Genomic DNA, 16,676 nt, shown 5'->3' on the forward strand with positions numbered 1-16,676 from the left:
TGACCTGAGCCGAAACCAAGAGTCAGATGCTTATCCGACTGAGCCACCCAGGTGCCCCAGTATCTGCATCTTAAAAGATGGCCATTTATTCACTTTTGTTTTACTCTTAGATTTTGGAGGGAATTAAGAGAAATTAGCAGGGTCCTTGAATTCAGTTTAGGAACTGGAAAGAGTATCTGAAGTTAGTTTAGACTGAGATCTGATCAACTTTGTTTAATTAATTAATTTTTATAAGATTTTGTTTTTAAGTAATCTCTACACTCAGTGTGGGGCTTGAACCCACAACCCCAAGATCAAGAGTCACACACTCCAGTAACTGAGTCAGCCAGGTACCCTGACTTTGACTACTTTAGATTTTACTTTTTTTTTCTTACTGTGCACTTATCTTTTTAAGATAGAGCTTATCGGGTGCCTGGGTGATTCAGTTGGTTAAGCATCTGCCTTCGGCTCAGGTCATGATCCCAGAGTCCTGGGATCGAACCCCGCATTGGGCTCCTTGCTCAACAAGAAGCCTGCTTCTCCCTCTCCCTCTGCCCCTGCTTGTGTTCCCTCTCTCTCTCACTCACTCTCTCTCTGAAATAAAGTCTTTTTTAAAAAAAGAGCTTATCAATTATTTTTTTCTTGTCCTTTTAAATGATTGTAGCTACTATATTTTAAAAAATAGAAGTTTTATCTGAGCCACTTTAGCTAATGCATTGAGGGTGTCAAATCTAAATGTCCCATATAAGAATGGAAAAGAATTGACATAAAATGATTTTTAAAGTAAGCATCTAAGTAAAAATTTTCTGAGAACTTCTTTCTTCTTTAATTTTTCACTTGGAATCATGTTCTGATGAAATATTAAGTTAAGGTCACTCCTCTGGAGTGTGGCTGTGCAGAAACATTTATAATCTGTTTTTAGACTTCAAAATGAGGGACAGATAAGTTTATAAAGGTTTGCAAATAAATAAAGTGCTGTTTCATATTTGTAAGAAACTTTTGGATAGTCTTCAGTTGAAATAATTGATGTTAATATCAGATTTTACTTTTTTCATTTGGGATGTGGTTATATAATTTTACTCTAAGTTAAAATAAAAATTAATGGTTTTGAAAAGTGCAGTTGCAGTATGAAGATTTGAGTGCATTAAAATGTATATATATATGGGCCACCTGGCTGACTCAGTCAGTAGAGCATGTGCCTCTTGCTCTCAGGGTCATGAATTCAAGCCCCACTTTGGGTGTAGAAATTACTTTAAAAAAATTTTAAAAAATCTCTATATATGTACATACATATACCTACATAGGAGTAGAATGATAGTGGTGGGTCTTAAACCCATTATTCAGTGAATATTGGCTTGGAAAAGGCATGAATAACCACTCCTACAGAGCACACCAACACAGTGCCTTCAACATGGCAGGTTTTGTGTCGGTTGAATTAATGAGTAGACTCTAGTAGCTGTGAATCATCATATGAATAAAGCAGGCTAGTTAAACACTTCATTTACTAATAGATTTTCATGTTTAAACTTTGAGTCTCACAGTTTAGAATCTAAGGCTAATTCTGAAAAACAAGAATGTTTACATGTTAAATGAAAAAAAGTCTTTAATGATGTTTAGAGAACTGTGAAGGAAGTATTTGGCTTTTCTTTTCGGAGATGTTACTGTTGAAATTGAATTGTTCAGGGCGCCTGGGTGGCTCAGTTGGTTAAGCGACTGCCTTCGGCTCAGGTCATGATCCCGGAATCCTGGGATCGAGTCCCACATCGGGCTCCCTGTTCAGCAGGGAGTTTGCTTCTCCCTCTGACCCAACTCCCTCTCATGCTCTCTCTCTCTCTCTCATTCTCTCTCTCAAATAAATAAAATCTTGAAAAAAAAAAAGAAATTGAATTGTTCAGCAAGTTTACCACAATATCTATTGAATATTTTCGAAGGCACATGAGCACTTTGAAGTCAGTTACATCCTCTTGAATAAGGTAGCAATAAAAGAACTAGTTGTATCTCCAGTGACAGAACCTACTTGTCTTTCGTGTAGGGAATGATTTTTTTAAATTGCAAAATTAATACATGCAGATGGAAGCAAAGGGGAAAGAAAAAAAAGTTATTTCCTCAGCCCCCTTATGTGTTGACTCTAATGCTATTTGAAAGAAGTTAATTTATTGGGAAACATACATTAAGGAAAATGTATCTATAGTAAGTGCTGGTTTCCCCCCCGCTGGAGTACAGAGTGGGAGGTGAAGGCTTGCAGGAGATGAGGCTGGCAAGCCAGATGGAAGCTGTTCATCAAAGCTGTTCTAGAATGTTAAGCATGATCAGACTGGGCTTTGGCATGCTCATCTCTGGTGATAGTGGGGAGATGGAATAGAGCAGGCAAGACAGGAGTTTAATAAGGAAGCTCCATTACTCTGGAGATCAACCTCAGGAAGACCATTATTCTGACAACAGGTGGTTGCTGCTACAGCTTGTCCATCATTTGGACCAGGGCTTTTCAAACTTAATGTGCATGCGAGTCAACTGGGGATCTTGTTCATGTGCAGATTTTTTTTTAAGATTTTATTTATTTATTTATTTATTTATTTAAGATTTTATTTATTTGAGAGAGAGAGAGAATGAGAGATAGAAAGCACGAGAGGGAAGAGGGTGAGAGGGAGAAGCAGACTCCCTGCTGAGCAGGAAGCCCGATGTGGGACTCCATCCCTGGGACTCCATCCCGGGACTCCAGGATCATGACCTGAGCCGAAGGCAGTCGCTTAACCAACTGAGCCACCCAGGCGCCCAAGATTTTATTTATTTATTTGAGAGAGAGAGAGGGAGGGAGAAGGAGCATGAGCAGGGGGAGGGACAGGGGGAGAAGCAGGCTCCCCGCTGAGCAGGGAGCCTAATGTGGGGCTCCATCCCAGGCCCCTGGGGTCATGACCTGAGCTGAAGGCAAACGCTTGACTGAGCCACCCAGGTGCCCGTCATCTGCAGATTCTGATTCAGTAGGCCCCGGGGGGTTGAGGCATGAGATTCTGCATTTCACGCAGTCTCCCAGGTAATGCTGATGCTCTGGACTACACGCATCACCTGCTCTGGGAAGAACCACGTACTGGCCACGGACAGGGGGATAAGAGCCTGGCATTCAGTCCAGAGGCCCAGGGGAGGGACCTGGCCTATCAGTCTCAGGGCACAGAGTCAAAATGGGGTCAGCTGCAAGTCTTACTGCTGTGAGCTGTTCGGAGCTGGAGTTGTTGCTGCCCTGTGGTAGCCGCTGCCCGAGGGTGGGGCAAGTGGCTGCTTTGTGAGCCTGGGAAGAGCAGTTAGAGGCAGAGGAGCATCATAGCATGGAGAGCTTGCTACAAGCCCTTGAGCAGTTCAGAGCACAGGCTTCCTAACCTGACACTGAGCTGTTGCGTTTCTGCTCTGTTCATTCTCTCCTTGTATGTCAAGACCCAGAGAAGAGGTGGTGTCAGGTAAGAGCTGGGCCACAGGCCATTGACCTGGGGCTGCAGGGAGACCCCAGTGCTTTGAGGAAAAGGGAAAATAAATGCTTTAGCAGGTACCTATTACTTATTCTGTATTTATAGAGTATAACCTCAGACTCAAACAAAAGTTACATTGTGTTTATTCTTTTTTTTTAAGGTTTCTATTTATTTATTTGATGTAGAGAGAGACACAGGAGAGCAGGAACACAAGCAGGGGGAGTGGGAGAGGGAGAAGCAGGCTCCCCGCTGAGCCGGGAGCCCAATACGGGGCTCGATCCCAGGACCTTGGGATCATGACCTGAGCCGGAGGCAGACGCTTAACGACTGAGCCACCCAGGCGCCCCACATTGTGTTTAAATTATGTTTAAAAAGATATTAAAGCTGTACTTGTACAGTAAAGACAATTGTGAAAAAATGGAGAAAATTTGTTGAGGAAAAAATCAATCCAATTCCTACTCTTAGATGTCAAAACACTTACTGATGTTTTGTTTTATCCTCTAGTCTTTGTGCATAGGTTACCATTTATTTAGAAAATATTTTTTTATCACGGATATCTGGATGGCTCTCTCGGTTAAGCATCGACCTTTGGTTCAGGTCATGTCTGGGGTCCTGGGATGGAGCCCCATGTCGGGCTCCCTGCTCAGCAGGGAGTCTGCTTCTTCCTCCCTCTCTACCTCTCACCCTTGCTTATGCTGTCTCTCTCTCTCAATAAATAAAAAAAGAAAATATTTTTTAACAAATTAAAGTTTTAAATATATATATATATTTAGAGACTTCAGTAAAGACGACAGTCTTAAGGGATTTTTGTTTTGCTTTTTTTCTTCCTGCTGTTGTTGAGCGTTTTAAAACTTTTGAACTGAGCATAAGTTTTAAGACTCAGTTACGCAGTGGTTTCTTCACAGAAGCCCTGGCCTACCCACAGGTTATGTTAGGTGGGCAGTGAAGACAGGAGCTGTTTGTACTCGTGTCTGTTGGGTCAGTAACACAGAGGTAGAACTCCATGACACAGCATGCTCAGGAATATTTGCCCTGAGCAAACATGGACTGAAAAACCATCTTCAGTCTATCTCCTACTTTTTTTTTTAAACCAAATTTCAAAGAATGTCTTAATTTCCTCTAAATAACATACTTCTTTTTAATCTTTAGGAATTTGAAATTTTGTATATATGTGTCACCATGGATGTTTAGGTCCTATATTTAGGAAGGGTCTGTTTAATGGTCTGGTTAACATAAGGTTTCAGAGTATTCTCCTATGAAAATTCCTAAATAAATAGACACGGTAAAAGTATGTGTTTTGTGTATGTTAATTTTCTATTGGGTAACAGCTAACACTGTATAGTGTATAAGTACTGAAAGACTATTCCTCAAAGAGAGAGCGAGGCCAGCAGTTTGTGGGTCTTCATCGAGTCATCCTTTATTGGCATATAGTTGTGACATTCTTATAATACCTGATAGTCTTTATGCTTGCAAATTCCTGATGCACCCAATTTCAGATGGTTAGGAATTGAAATGTATGTCAGAGCCTCAAGAATTTTGCTTTGAGCTTTTCATACGACAGATGGCCCTTAGAATTTCACATCCCTTATTGAAATGCCGCCATAGTAAACGAACATGTGGAAAGGAGCTTTCATCTTCAGCTTGCCTAGTATCTTTCAGCTCTTGGAATTATTCTGTGGTATGCTCTTTCCTGCACTACCTAAAAGTGCAGCTTGTATGCATGAGTATAACATGCTCCCTAAGAACCTCAGTCAATTCAATCAGTGCTCTGAGAAGTTAACTAAATAGAAAATCCCAGTCAGTTATGCAAGATGAGTAAGTTCTAGAGACCTGCTGTACAATATCATGGCTATTGTTAACAACACTGTAATGTACACCTAAAATTCTGTCAAAAAGATAGATCACATGTTAGATGTTCTTTTTTTTTTAAGGTTTATTTTAGAGGGAGAGAGAGAGAATCCTCAAGCAGACTCCCTGCTGAGCACAGAGCCTGACAGGGGCTCGATTCCAAGTCCCCGAGATCATGACCTGAGCCGAAAGCAAGAGTTGGACACTTAGTCGACTGAGCCACCCAGGCGCCCCACATGCTAAATGTTTTTACCACAATTACAAAAAGGAAAAGAAAATCCCAGTATAAGGATTATTATTTTATTTGGACCAAAACATGTCAAAGATGACTTGGCATGCATTTCTAATTATAAGAACAGCCCAATCCTTAGAGTGCCCTATGAACTGGTCTTTCATCTTTAGTTATTGGATCCTTTTGTGTCTATTCTGAGACAAATGAGTGGCCTGTAGGCATTTATCTGCTATTAATCCCATGTATTTCCACTTAATTCTTGCTTTCTCAGATAATATTCTGAATGGAGATACTGTGTAGGTATTCGTTAATACAATTTATTTTTAAGAGCTAATATCTGTTCTCCTTTAACATGTGTGAGTGTAGACAATGAAAAAATACCTGTTGGCTGCATACCACTGATCCTGGGTTTTGATCATGGGTGAAGTGTCTGAAGGAAGAGCAGTGATGATCAGCACTCAGTGCACCTTAAAATCCCCTGGGAGGCTTTTAAAATGATGTCTCGGCTCCAGCCCCAGAAATCCTAATTTAATTGGTCTGGGACTGATACCTCCTTGATGGTGTTTTATGAAGGATCTCCAGGTAAATGTACTGCACAGCTATAGTTGAGAATCACTGGCAAAAATTCTTTTGATGTGGGTTCTGTTGGTTTCTCGGTGGTTCTTTTACTTAGGACATTTTAATGTAGACCATAATGTCTCTGTGTGTATAGGAAATTTTCTGGAGAGACAATGCAAAGAAAATATCAGATAGTGAAAAGAGTATGTGCCTTTAAAGTTAAAAATCCTTAGTGCCAAAAAATGAAAACAAAAAACCCGGGTGTTTCTTGACTGCAAACCTTTGGGAATTTGAGAAGGGAGGAGAGCCGACAGTGAAGTCAGGAAAAGAGCATCAAGGGTAGGAAGAAACAGTGGTGCTGCTGGAGCTGGTTGGCACCAGCTTATAAGAGCCTACTGGGTTTCTCTCTTCCCAGCTCTGTGCTCTGTGGTGTCGTGTTGGTGGCTTGAATGTGGCCATGGTGCGAGTATTTGCACCACAGAGGTAGCAAATGGCCCAGATCAGGGCTCTCCCTCCCCTGCCCCCTCTCCTCAGGATACACTGTAGCAATCATGAAGGTTAGGTGAGGGGAAGTTTAAAGATACTCTAGAGCGCCCAGTGCTACAGGGTTCAACTATAATGACGCTTGAGAGCCTCTGGGCTATCACTTGACTCTTCAGAGTAGCTTTGGATCTGGTTGGCTCAGCCTGGCTGCAATTGCCTGATCTCATTGGTTCAGTAATGTTTGTTATGTGCTCTCCCCATCCCTGATGTCCATGAAGGCATCTGGCAAAGTTCTGGATACAGAAAGGGGAAGATCAGAAGAAAGAGATAGATCGAAAAGGATTTTGAGTTATGCAGAGGTGAGAGGACTTGCTTCAAGTCACACCAGTAATTAATGGCAGAGGTAGAACTAGAGCCTGGGTCTCCCAATTATACCCGCCCACACTACACCTTGGTTAATTATACTTTTAGGCATTAGGACTTTCTGTAAGCCATGGGATAGATAGGGGTCATCTCTTCAAATATCATCATCAGGATTGTACTTTTGGAAACGTATCAGCACTGAGTATCGGGATTGAGTCAATGAGGAGAAGGCCACTGAGGAGCAGGTAGGCTGTATGGGAAGCTGTGGTAAGCCAAGCGAGAGAAGTGCTTGGAGAAAGGAGAACTTTTGCTGACCATCAAACAGTTTTGTAAGACACAGAGGAAAGGTGGGGCGCCTGGGTGGCTCAGTCGTTAAGCGTCTGCCTTCGGCTCAGGACATGATTCCAGGGTCCTGGGATCGAGCCCCACATCGGGCTCCCTGCTCGACGGGAAGCCTGCTTCTCCCTCTCCCACTCCCCCTGCTTGTCTTTCCTCTCTTGCTGTCTCTCTCTCGGTCAAATAAATAAGTAAAATCTTAAAAAAAAAAAAAAAAGACACAGTGGAAAGGGGCTGACAGTGTAGACAGACGTGAAATGAGCCTGGGAAGAGATAGCTTGGAAGTGGGGTGGGGTGAGGACAAAGGGAGGGAGGGACCAGGTGCAGTGATTTTGCTCCAGTGCAGTGGTCAGATAGCTCATCAGGACAGTATCTACCTCCCTTCTTCAGGTTGGGTCTGTAGAGATGGCTATTGAACATCCTTCTCTGACCCTGATCATGCGTGAGACTTTCTGAATGCATTCTGTTCCTACTGCTCTTTCTTCTACCTGATGGTAGTCACTGCCCTCCAGGATTAGTATGATTTAAGTCAATTAGGAAAAAAAAAACCACATCTGCCTTCTTAGCCCAGGCAAGTAAGTAATTTGAGTGTAGGAAGGACTACTTGTGATGGCAACTAATATTCTGGCCGTTGCTGTCATTTTTAGGTGACCATCTATTATAAAGAGTTGACAGCTGTCTAGGGAGGCAGATTTCAGGTTTTGAGAAATACATTAGGGGAAGGCAAACTGAGTTTTTAAAAATGTGAGAACTGTTTAAATGTTTTAGTGTAATTACAAGGATATATATTTGGTAAAGAAAAAAGAAAATACTGAAAGTGCTATCTAATGAGAGATTTACTTTTGTACTTCCTGTTTTAACATAAAAATCTAACATATATTAATTTGTCTACAGGTGCTTTTCAATGGGAAGAATTGGAAGAAGACATCAGGAAGAAAGTGAAAGATTCTGGGGATGTTTCAAGTGTAATTGAGAAAGTTAAATGTATTTTGAAAACACCAGGAAAGGTAAATTACTTTATTGAAAATCAGTTTATTTTGATGTTCCCTGAACTTTAACATATATACGATGATAAATGAATAATATTGAGTCATGAGAAGAGTCAACGGTGTAGAAATATGTTTTTCTTGAGTCTATTTTTGCCATTTGAATATTTTAAACACAAACGTATTTCTTACTATCTCAGATTTTAATTCATGTAAGAATTAAAATATGTGTGAGTCATGTCTTTAAAATGTTGATTTGTGAATTCCATCCTCTGAAACATTCCCCTGGATAGCTCCAAGAATATGCAGTCTATGTCAAGAATGAAGGGCTGTTGAATCTATCCAGTTCCAGTTAAGCTTGTTAAAGGGGATGCTTTCTCACTTCTCCAAATTTAAGTCCAAGTAGTTTTCAAGAGCAAGGCAGTTTCTCTGTGTGCCTTTTTCAAGAGTTCTGAGAAATCTGTTTGATCAGCTAGACAGTTAAGGATTTATTTCTCATCTCGTATAGGTTTAAAATTATAAACCAGGTCAAAAATAAAATAAAATAAAATAAAATCATAAACCAGGTCAAAGGTTATAAAATACAGACTTTGTATACAGTCCTAAATGTGTGCATGTTAAAACTCCAGTCCCTTAGATTGTCCAGTCTGTAAGGGCTTTAAAAAATAAATTTGCTGGGCGCCTGGGTGGCTCAGTTGGTTAAGTGACTGCCTTCGGCTCAGGTCATGATCCTGGAGTTCCAGGACCGAGTCCCACATCGGGCTCCCTGCTCAGCAGGGAGGCTGCTTCTCCCTCTGATCCTCCCCCCCCCCGTTCTCTCTCTCTCTCATTCTCTCTCTCAAATAAATAAAATCTTTAAAAAAAAATAAAAATAAAAATAAATTTGTTCATTTTAGAGATAACTACATTATACACTTGAGCCAGTGTATTCTTATTTCAGATTATGTGCTAAACAAATTGGCTACAGTAGGTAAAAAGGTAAGCTATGTGCAGTGCTCAGCAGAATATAGACTTATGTTAAATGTAAGAGAAATGATCATTCCTTGAGTTTTTTTTATACAGATTGACTTAGTCAATTCTACAACCTAAGTTAATGACATTTTAAGTTAATATTTTAAAACGGTACTAGCTTTTAATGAAGATTCCTGACTTATTTAAGAAAAAAAAAACTGAACAAAGTAACATGGAATTGAGAGCAAGCCTTTTCTTATTTCAGTCATACACGGAAGCAGGTATGCAGAAGCTGTGCAGTTTTCCAGGGCATGGCAGAGTGGTAGCTCTCTTGCCATCTAATTCAACTAAATAATGCTTTTGTAGAACTGTGTGCATAAACCTGCATTCTGTTTTTCGAAAGTTCTCTAGATTACTTGTTTATAGACTGGTGAAAATGTGCACCATGTATATCAGTGTTCTGTCCAAGCTGCTATATTCCTATCTTTTTTACCTTCACATTCAAGGCATGGGTGACAAAGGAATCTGTTGACACAGATTCATGATTGATCGATCGATCTATCCATACATGATCTACATCTACATAGTATTCATGACATACAAATTCATAACCTTTATATGAATGGGGAAGACAGAAGTGTTGCCTCTTGTTCTAAACCTGAGCCTTTCCTTGAGTGTGATTTTAAGCAGTCATTCCTTTGAGTACTGAGAAAAAATGAATTCTTTTTGGGGAAGAGGATTGGGGCTGGACAATTCCATGATATTGAACTAAATTCCCTTCTTTGTACAGGAGGAGAGATGAGTTCTGTGCTTTCTTCCTGTGCTTTCCTGGGGTAAAGGTCTCTCTTTCACTGAGTACAACACAGAGCTATAACCCTGAGTTAGGAATCAGGAAATGTACATTCAGTTTGTGAGTTGGCATGAATTATTTCTGGCTTTGAGCAAGTCTTCTCAGGACTTTCTGTAAGAAGAGGAATAGATGATGATTTCTAAAGCCCTTGCTGATTCTCAAATTCTGTGCTGCTTTTTGACTTGCTCTGCTTTGTGTGTGGCATTCACCTGAATCCTCTCTACCAGTTCCTTTGATGTGTATTAAGGTAGGTAGGTTGTGTACAGGATCTGAGAACATGCTTTATAGGAGCAGGATTTGTATGATCCTGTTTTGTTTCTCTGCCTTGCCCATGGAAATCATTCTGGAGTGTGTTTTCTTCCTCCTTTTGAGGAAGGATAATAGTTTGTTTTCCTCTTACCAAAGATGTTAGTTTCCCACCAGAGTGGATTAATCCAGAGTGGAGAGTAGGTGCCATTTATTCTTACTGCTGCAGTTGTATGCTTGATTATTTCTTAGGGATGAAGCTTTCCATATTCCCTGGATAGCCAAGCAGAGGTCAGAGTTCTGACCCAGGCAGAGGTCCTGAGATTCAGCTAGGGAAATGGTGGGAGGGGGAGGGAAGAGGGGCTGGCTCTTGAATTCTGGGGTTGGAACAAAGGAATGTCTGAAAGATTACAGGAAGGATAAACAAAGCACCAAAGCCTAAGTGGGGTGTAGTGGGGGGCTGGAGACTGCTGAGTCAGGTAGAGGCACTATTATGGGGGGCCACCACCTAGAGTGAGCCTGTGTGCGAGCACAGATAGGTGTAGTCATGGCATTGGTTCTCTGGAACTCCGGAGCAGAGATCCAGGCAACCTTTGAGAGGTTCCAGGAATCCCAGCTGTGGGTAGGATTATAAGACTGTACATTAAGACAGAGATGAATCAGTTAATTACTTTCAGGTATTTTAATGTTGATCTAGTAAGTAGTAGGACATGATATGATGGGGGAAAATAGATGTTTTTTAAAATGACAAATTTTTGTGTGTGTACCTCTTTAGTTAGGGAAAGCAAACAGGTTTTTTATGTGAACATATTTTATCAGGCATTCATATGAGGTTGAGCATTGTCTGTTTCCCAGCTAAAGGGGATGTGGGTGGATTCAGGGCCCCACGTTTCTCAGCCAGAGAGCTGTGTTTTCCCATAGCCAGTTCGCTCACTGCTCAGAATGTTACACAGAGCCGTGCTGCTCCCTCTTAGGGAGAGCATGTCATTCTTGAGAGCAAGTTCCCATGACAGCTAGGAGCACAAGTGCCATGGAGGAGGGAATCGTTACTTCTTCAGACATTTAGTGCAGTTCTCCAAATTCTCTAACCAACCTATATATTTATTAACAGAGCATATTGTACAACATTTCCACTTGTATTTTTGTTTTCCCTTATAGATTAATTGTCTAAGGAATTGCAAAACTTATCAAGCCAGAAAACCTCTGTGGTTTTATAACACTTCCCTCAAGTTTTTCCTTAATAAACCAATGCTTGCTGACGTTGTCTTCGAAATACAAGGTAGGGTTCAATTTTTACAAAGTTCAGTACTTGTTTTTATTTCTTATTTTCTTACCTAACTTTCTATTTCAACCTTGAATATTTTGGGTGAAGAAATAACTATTCTCAATGCAGGATATAGATTAATACTGGCTGAATTTCAGCAAAATCTAGGGAAATGAAGTATTTTGTTAAAACAAGGAAAGAAATTTATGTTTTCCTAGGTTTTTTTCCCCCTTACCATAGGCTTCATTAGTTTTTAGGAACCAGCGTGGAATGGAATGCTCTGTAATATCACCTCATTGTATATTTTTGTCCCTTTATTTCTTTGAGATACTAGTTGTTGAATCATCTGAAACCAGCCCCCTTCACATTATATTACCTGTAATTTATCCAGTTCTCTTCCTTTCTATTTGAGCAAAGGAACTAAGCAAGCATTGAGGGTCATGCCTGCCTCACATTAGGCCTGGGTAGGTATTGCTACATTTATTTCTCACGGCCCTCTGAGAATTATCACCAGAGCAATTGAGAGCTGCTTTTTATCTCTGTAGGAAAGTAATGCTACCTAATTTTAATAATGATAAGTTGTTTTAATGCCCATTATTGATTATCCGCTTGGGTAATTTTGCCACTTCAGTAGATTAAAAGCATAATCTTGCAAGTGAATTGTCAGGTACCTTCAATTCTGCAGGAAGGTTAGGAGTTGTTTCCACATGCATTAAGTAGAACTTCAAGTAGACTATTACTAGAAGAAAGAATTATAATTTTATGATAGAAATGTATGGCAGCTAACAGTCATTTGCTTTTTAAATTTTTTCCTCAGAAAGATTCATTTTAATTTTGGCCACTTGCCAAGACAGTGTATTGGAAACTTCCCAAGTGCCCTCTGATAAGCTCCAATCAGCACTGTTTGAAATGTGCACATGAGACACTGAGAATGGGACAAGAAGAGTGACTTTGAACTACATAAAAAATGATTTGGGGGGGGAGTAAACAAGAGACTGTATTTGCTTATAATTTGCATAGGAGGCCTTCCCCCAAACATCATGTTAGTGTAACCTACTGAAAAGTTTTTCAAAAGGAGTATGAAACATATGAAAATATAAAGAGAAAAGAGAGTGATGTGGAGAATTATTTCTCCTTAGCATCTCTTGCTTTTGTCTCACAATTCCACCTGCCAGCTCTTTTGCAGGCCCCTGCCCGTGCCCCCAGCTGTGCAGAGGCTGGGTGTGGGCGGGCTAGTTGTGGGCCTTTGCTGAGACTCAGCTGCTCTGCTGCTCTTTGTAGCCTCCTCAGCTCAAAAACCAAGGCCTCCCAAGGTCAGGAGCTGAGACAAGCAGGCATGGGTGGAAGCGGGCTCTAGCAACCTCTGCCATGTGTGGGAGGAGAGGCAAGCCTAGCTTCTGGAATTTGGGGAGGGAGCTCTAGTGTGCAGAAGGGAGCAGTGTTGTCTCCTCTGGAGGCAGACTCATCTGCAACCCTAGTTTATTTAGCCTCAGCTTTGCATTCCAACCAGCATGTATCTGTAGGACCGCTAATGCGTCTCGCTTTATGAAGTCTTCTCATTTCCAGAGTGAAGAAGGTGAACCAGATAGCTTCTAAAAGGTCATTTTTCGTGTTAAGCTTGCTGAGGAGGTAGTGACCAGGACTGGAGAGACCTGGTTGGGATCTTCTGTGGGTGCATATTTAGCGTCCTGGTGTGGTAGTGCTTTACCTTTCTGATCCTTTGTTTCCTCGCCTGTAACATGGGGATACAGATTTCTACCCGGTACAGTGGTCCTGAGGATCGGGGCGGTGCATGTAAGGGTATATGTAAAGGCTTGATGGTACATATTCTAAATCTCTCTTGAACTAGGCAGGTTTCCTGTTTTCAGAGTAAAACAAAAAAATTCTAAAAATTTCATTTTTGAAACTTGGAGAGTAATGCAAAGAAGGTATGACAAATGTAGGATTTTACTTTAGTGTATAATAAAAACAAAGATCTTTGATAATTTATGTTAAGGTTATTAGAAAACTTGGGCTTTCAAATTTTATTTCACTCTTAAGCATTTTCATTTAAAAAAAAGTTTCTAAAACTGTTAACAGCAATTGAATTCTACAAAGGAAAGATACTTTAGGCCTTGACATTTTCAAAGAACTTGTTTATCTTTTCACTAGAAAATTGATGCTTCCCCCCCTCTTTAATTCTTCAGCTTTATCTTATTGCTGGTTGGTATAAGAACACTGGATTGTTGGGGTGCCTGGGTGGCTTATTCAGTCTGCCTTCTGCTCAGGTATTGATCCCAGGATTCTGGGATCGAGCCCCACATCGGGCTCCCTGCTCAGTGGGGAGCCTGCTTCTCCCTTTGCCTGCCACTTCCCCTGCTTGTGCTCTCTATCTCTCTGTCAAATAGATAAATAAAATCTTAAAAAAACCCCAAAACACTGGATTGTGTTCATTTGGTATATTTGATACAGTGTTTATCTATTTATATAGTTTATATACTATGTTGAAAAATGTGACTATACTGAGGTGTATTGCATTATGGTTTCACAATGGAACAGTTTATAATACCAAACAGTAGTTGGAAAAAGGTGAGAAACAGAAGTGATGATTTTCCGAACTGGTGGTATAATGGTTTTCCAAATCAAATTCAAAGCTTGAAACAGGTTTGACAGTACTTTAAGATACTGGGTGTTTTCTTTGCTGGTCTTATAACTCTGTTGTAACTACATTATCAGTGGAAAATTTCTGTTAAAATTCCGAGGTTACTTGTCAGATTCCTTCCCCATCTCCTGTCCATTTGGTATTTGGGGTCAGTCAACACAAATGAGAGGCTGTCTAGTTTGTCTAAGCCATGCTTCTGCTTTTCCTTTTCTTTTTTTCAATAGTCCTACTTCAGATTTTAAAACCTTAGAATTACAAGCCCAACTGAATTACGTGTTTGGATTCTTTGTGAATTGATGTGTACAAAGGTAATGGAGCATGTTTAATCATGGAAACTGGCTGTCCCCCTCAGTGGACACTGTTCCAGTGAGAGCTGGCGGCCCACCGGCAAAGGAGCAGGGAGGGGATGATGCCTGCTATAGCAGGTGTGTGATGACTCGGTAGCAATGTTCACTGTATGTAGCCTCCCCTCCCTGCTCCTCTGGGAGGTGCATTTGTGCAAATCATAGCTCTTAAGTGTTGAGCTCAGAGCTGGGAATGTTTGGCATTGTTTGTGAATCTGAAGGGATTCATGGCTTTGGAGGAAGTCACTGGGCTTAGGTGGAACTCTTCTGAATCAGAAGATGTTTTGCTTGGATTTAAAGAAGCTGAAGAATCCAATCATTGCAAATATTTTTTAAAATTTTTTTAAAGACTTACTGATTTATTTGGGAGAGAGGGAAAGGGGGACAGAGGGAGAGAGAATCTTTTAAGCAGACTCCATGCTGAGCACAGAACCTGATGGTGGGCTCCAAGAGTTGGATGCTTAACTGGCTGTGCCACCCAGGTGCCCCTCATTGTAAAATATCTTAGAATATTTTACATAGCATAGAATATGTGCTCCTGAGAGGTCTGAGATTTGAGGGATGTATAGGTGAAGACTCTTGAGCAGAGCAGAGTGGTTTGGTTCATAGAGTTACCTTTTGGAAGGCTTCATCATTCACATTGGCTGTGTTGTCTTCCACCAAACTAAAAGCGTGACTGCTCCCAAGCAGGGTAGTTTTGTCTTTTTCATCTTTGTATCTTTGGTATGTAACGTAGCGATTAGCACATGGTGGGTGCTCAGTAATGATGCGTCAAACTGATGCAGACTGAACTGAAGGCTCGCTGCGGATTCGTGGTTTCCTAAGGTGCTGGGAGTGTTGAGAACTGCTTCCCCAACCATGTGCCATCTGGTGCTGCCTTGGTGGGACGGCCCAGTAGCTGGAGAACTTAGCGGGCTTTCGCTAGAGAGTCAGTTTAGTTTAATGAGCTTCAGAGAAGGGTACGGGCTGAGGGAACTTTAAAATTTAAAGTAGCTCTGGCTCTTCCAGAAGCAGCACTGTTCCCTGAGGAAGTAGTACCCTGGAGAGACATCAGGGACTAGGTCGTCCCCTCCCAAATTTTCCATAACTTCTGAAATGCTCCCCTTGGCTCCACACAAGAGTCCCTTGCCATACTTGTGGTAACATATGGGTTGCTTAGGCCAAGGGATAGTTCACCTTCTACAGTTTCCTCTTTCTCATAAGGGGAAGCATGGCCAGGACCTGTTCTTTGAGTGTGTCCAAGAATAATGGCAGTGTTTTCTTGGGAGGCACATGGGTAAGAATGGGTGATGGTATTTCAAGCCAATTGCAAAGGATGCATGTTTCATTATAAAAACAGGAAGCAGAATATTTCAGTGTTTCTATCTTCAGAAAATATAAACTGAGTAACAGATAATTGCCTGTCTTATAAACTGTCCGTTTCCAAATCAACTTTTGAACTCTGTTTTTCAATTAAAAACTAAGAAGTTCCTGATCCCCAGACTTTGCTTTCTGACATCAGCTTAGCTGTGCCTAACGCAATACCACTCTAATTGACAGGGAAATTGCTAGAATAACAACTCTGCAAGCTTGTGTAACTTAACTTTTCTCTTTCAAACCTTGCAGGTACAACGGTGCCAGCCCACAGGGCCATCCTGGTGGCCCGTTGTGAAGTGATGGCAGCCATGTTTAATGGGAATTACATGGAAGCAAAGAGTGTTCTGATCCCAGTTTATGGTGTTTCCAAAGAGACTTTCTTGTCATTCTTAGAATACCTATACACAGACTCCTGTTGCCCAGGTGAGCAGTCTAAATATTAGATAATATCTTACAATTTATTTCCTTGTCACTCATTTCGATAAAGTGCTTTCTATGAAATTTTTTTTTCTTAAGATTGATCAGAGTTGACATCATGGAATGTGCTAGTCAGGTAAGGTGGTATTGGGACGACCATGAATTTTCAGTCAGTTCTCACATCCCAGCCAGCCCCAACAGTGTGGTGATTATGTGGACACCTAGAAATGGAGGTGTTTTGTGGTACCCAGGGACTAATTCTACAGATTGGAACATCCCTTCCATAAAGAGAAGAGGTTTGGGCAGCTGCTTTTATGGCTCTAACTTGTGATTGAGGCACTTTTAAGGACTTTGAATATTCTGA

At 41.0% G+C, this 16,676-nt stretch overlaps 1 protein-coding gene across 1 annotated transcript in view; it reads left to right on the top strand.

Moving 5' to 3' along the window:
- Positions 1 to 16,676, top strand: part of RHOBTB3 (Rho related BTB domain containing 3) — a 54,812-nt gene that overhangs the window by 22,670 nt on the left and 15,466 nt on the right. Inside the window, exons 7-9 of the mRNA XM_027605537.2 lie at positions 8,152 to 8,264; positions 11,449 to 11,569; positions 16,145 to 16,318. Of these exons, the coding sequence (XP_027461338.2) occupies positions 8,152 to 8,264; positions 11,449 to 11,569; positions 16,145 to 16,318 (408 nt within the window). The remainder of the gene's footprint in view (positions 1 to 8,151; positions 8,265 to 11,448; positions 11,570 to 16,144; positions 16,319 to 16,676) is intronic.

Source organism: Zalophus californianus, chromosome 5, assembly GCF_009762305.2.
Source record: "Zalophus californianus isolate mZalCal1 chromosome 5, mZalCal1.pri.v2, whole genome shotgun sequence".
Taxonomy (NCBI): domain Eukaryota; kingdom Metazoa; phylum Chordata; class Mammalia; order Carnivora; family Otariidae; genus Zalophus; species Zalophus californianus.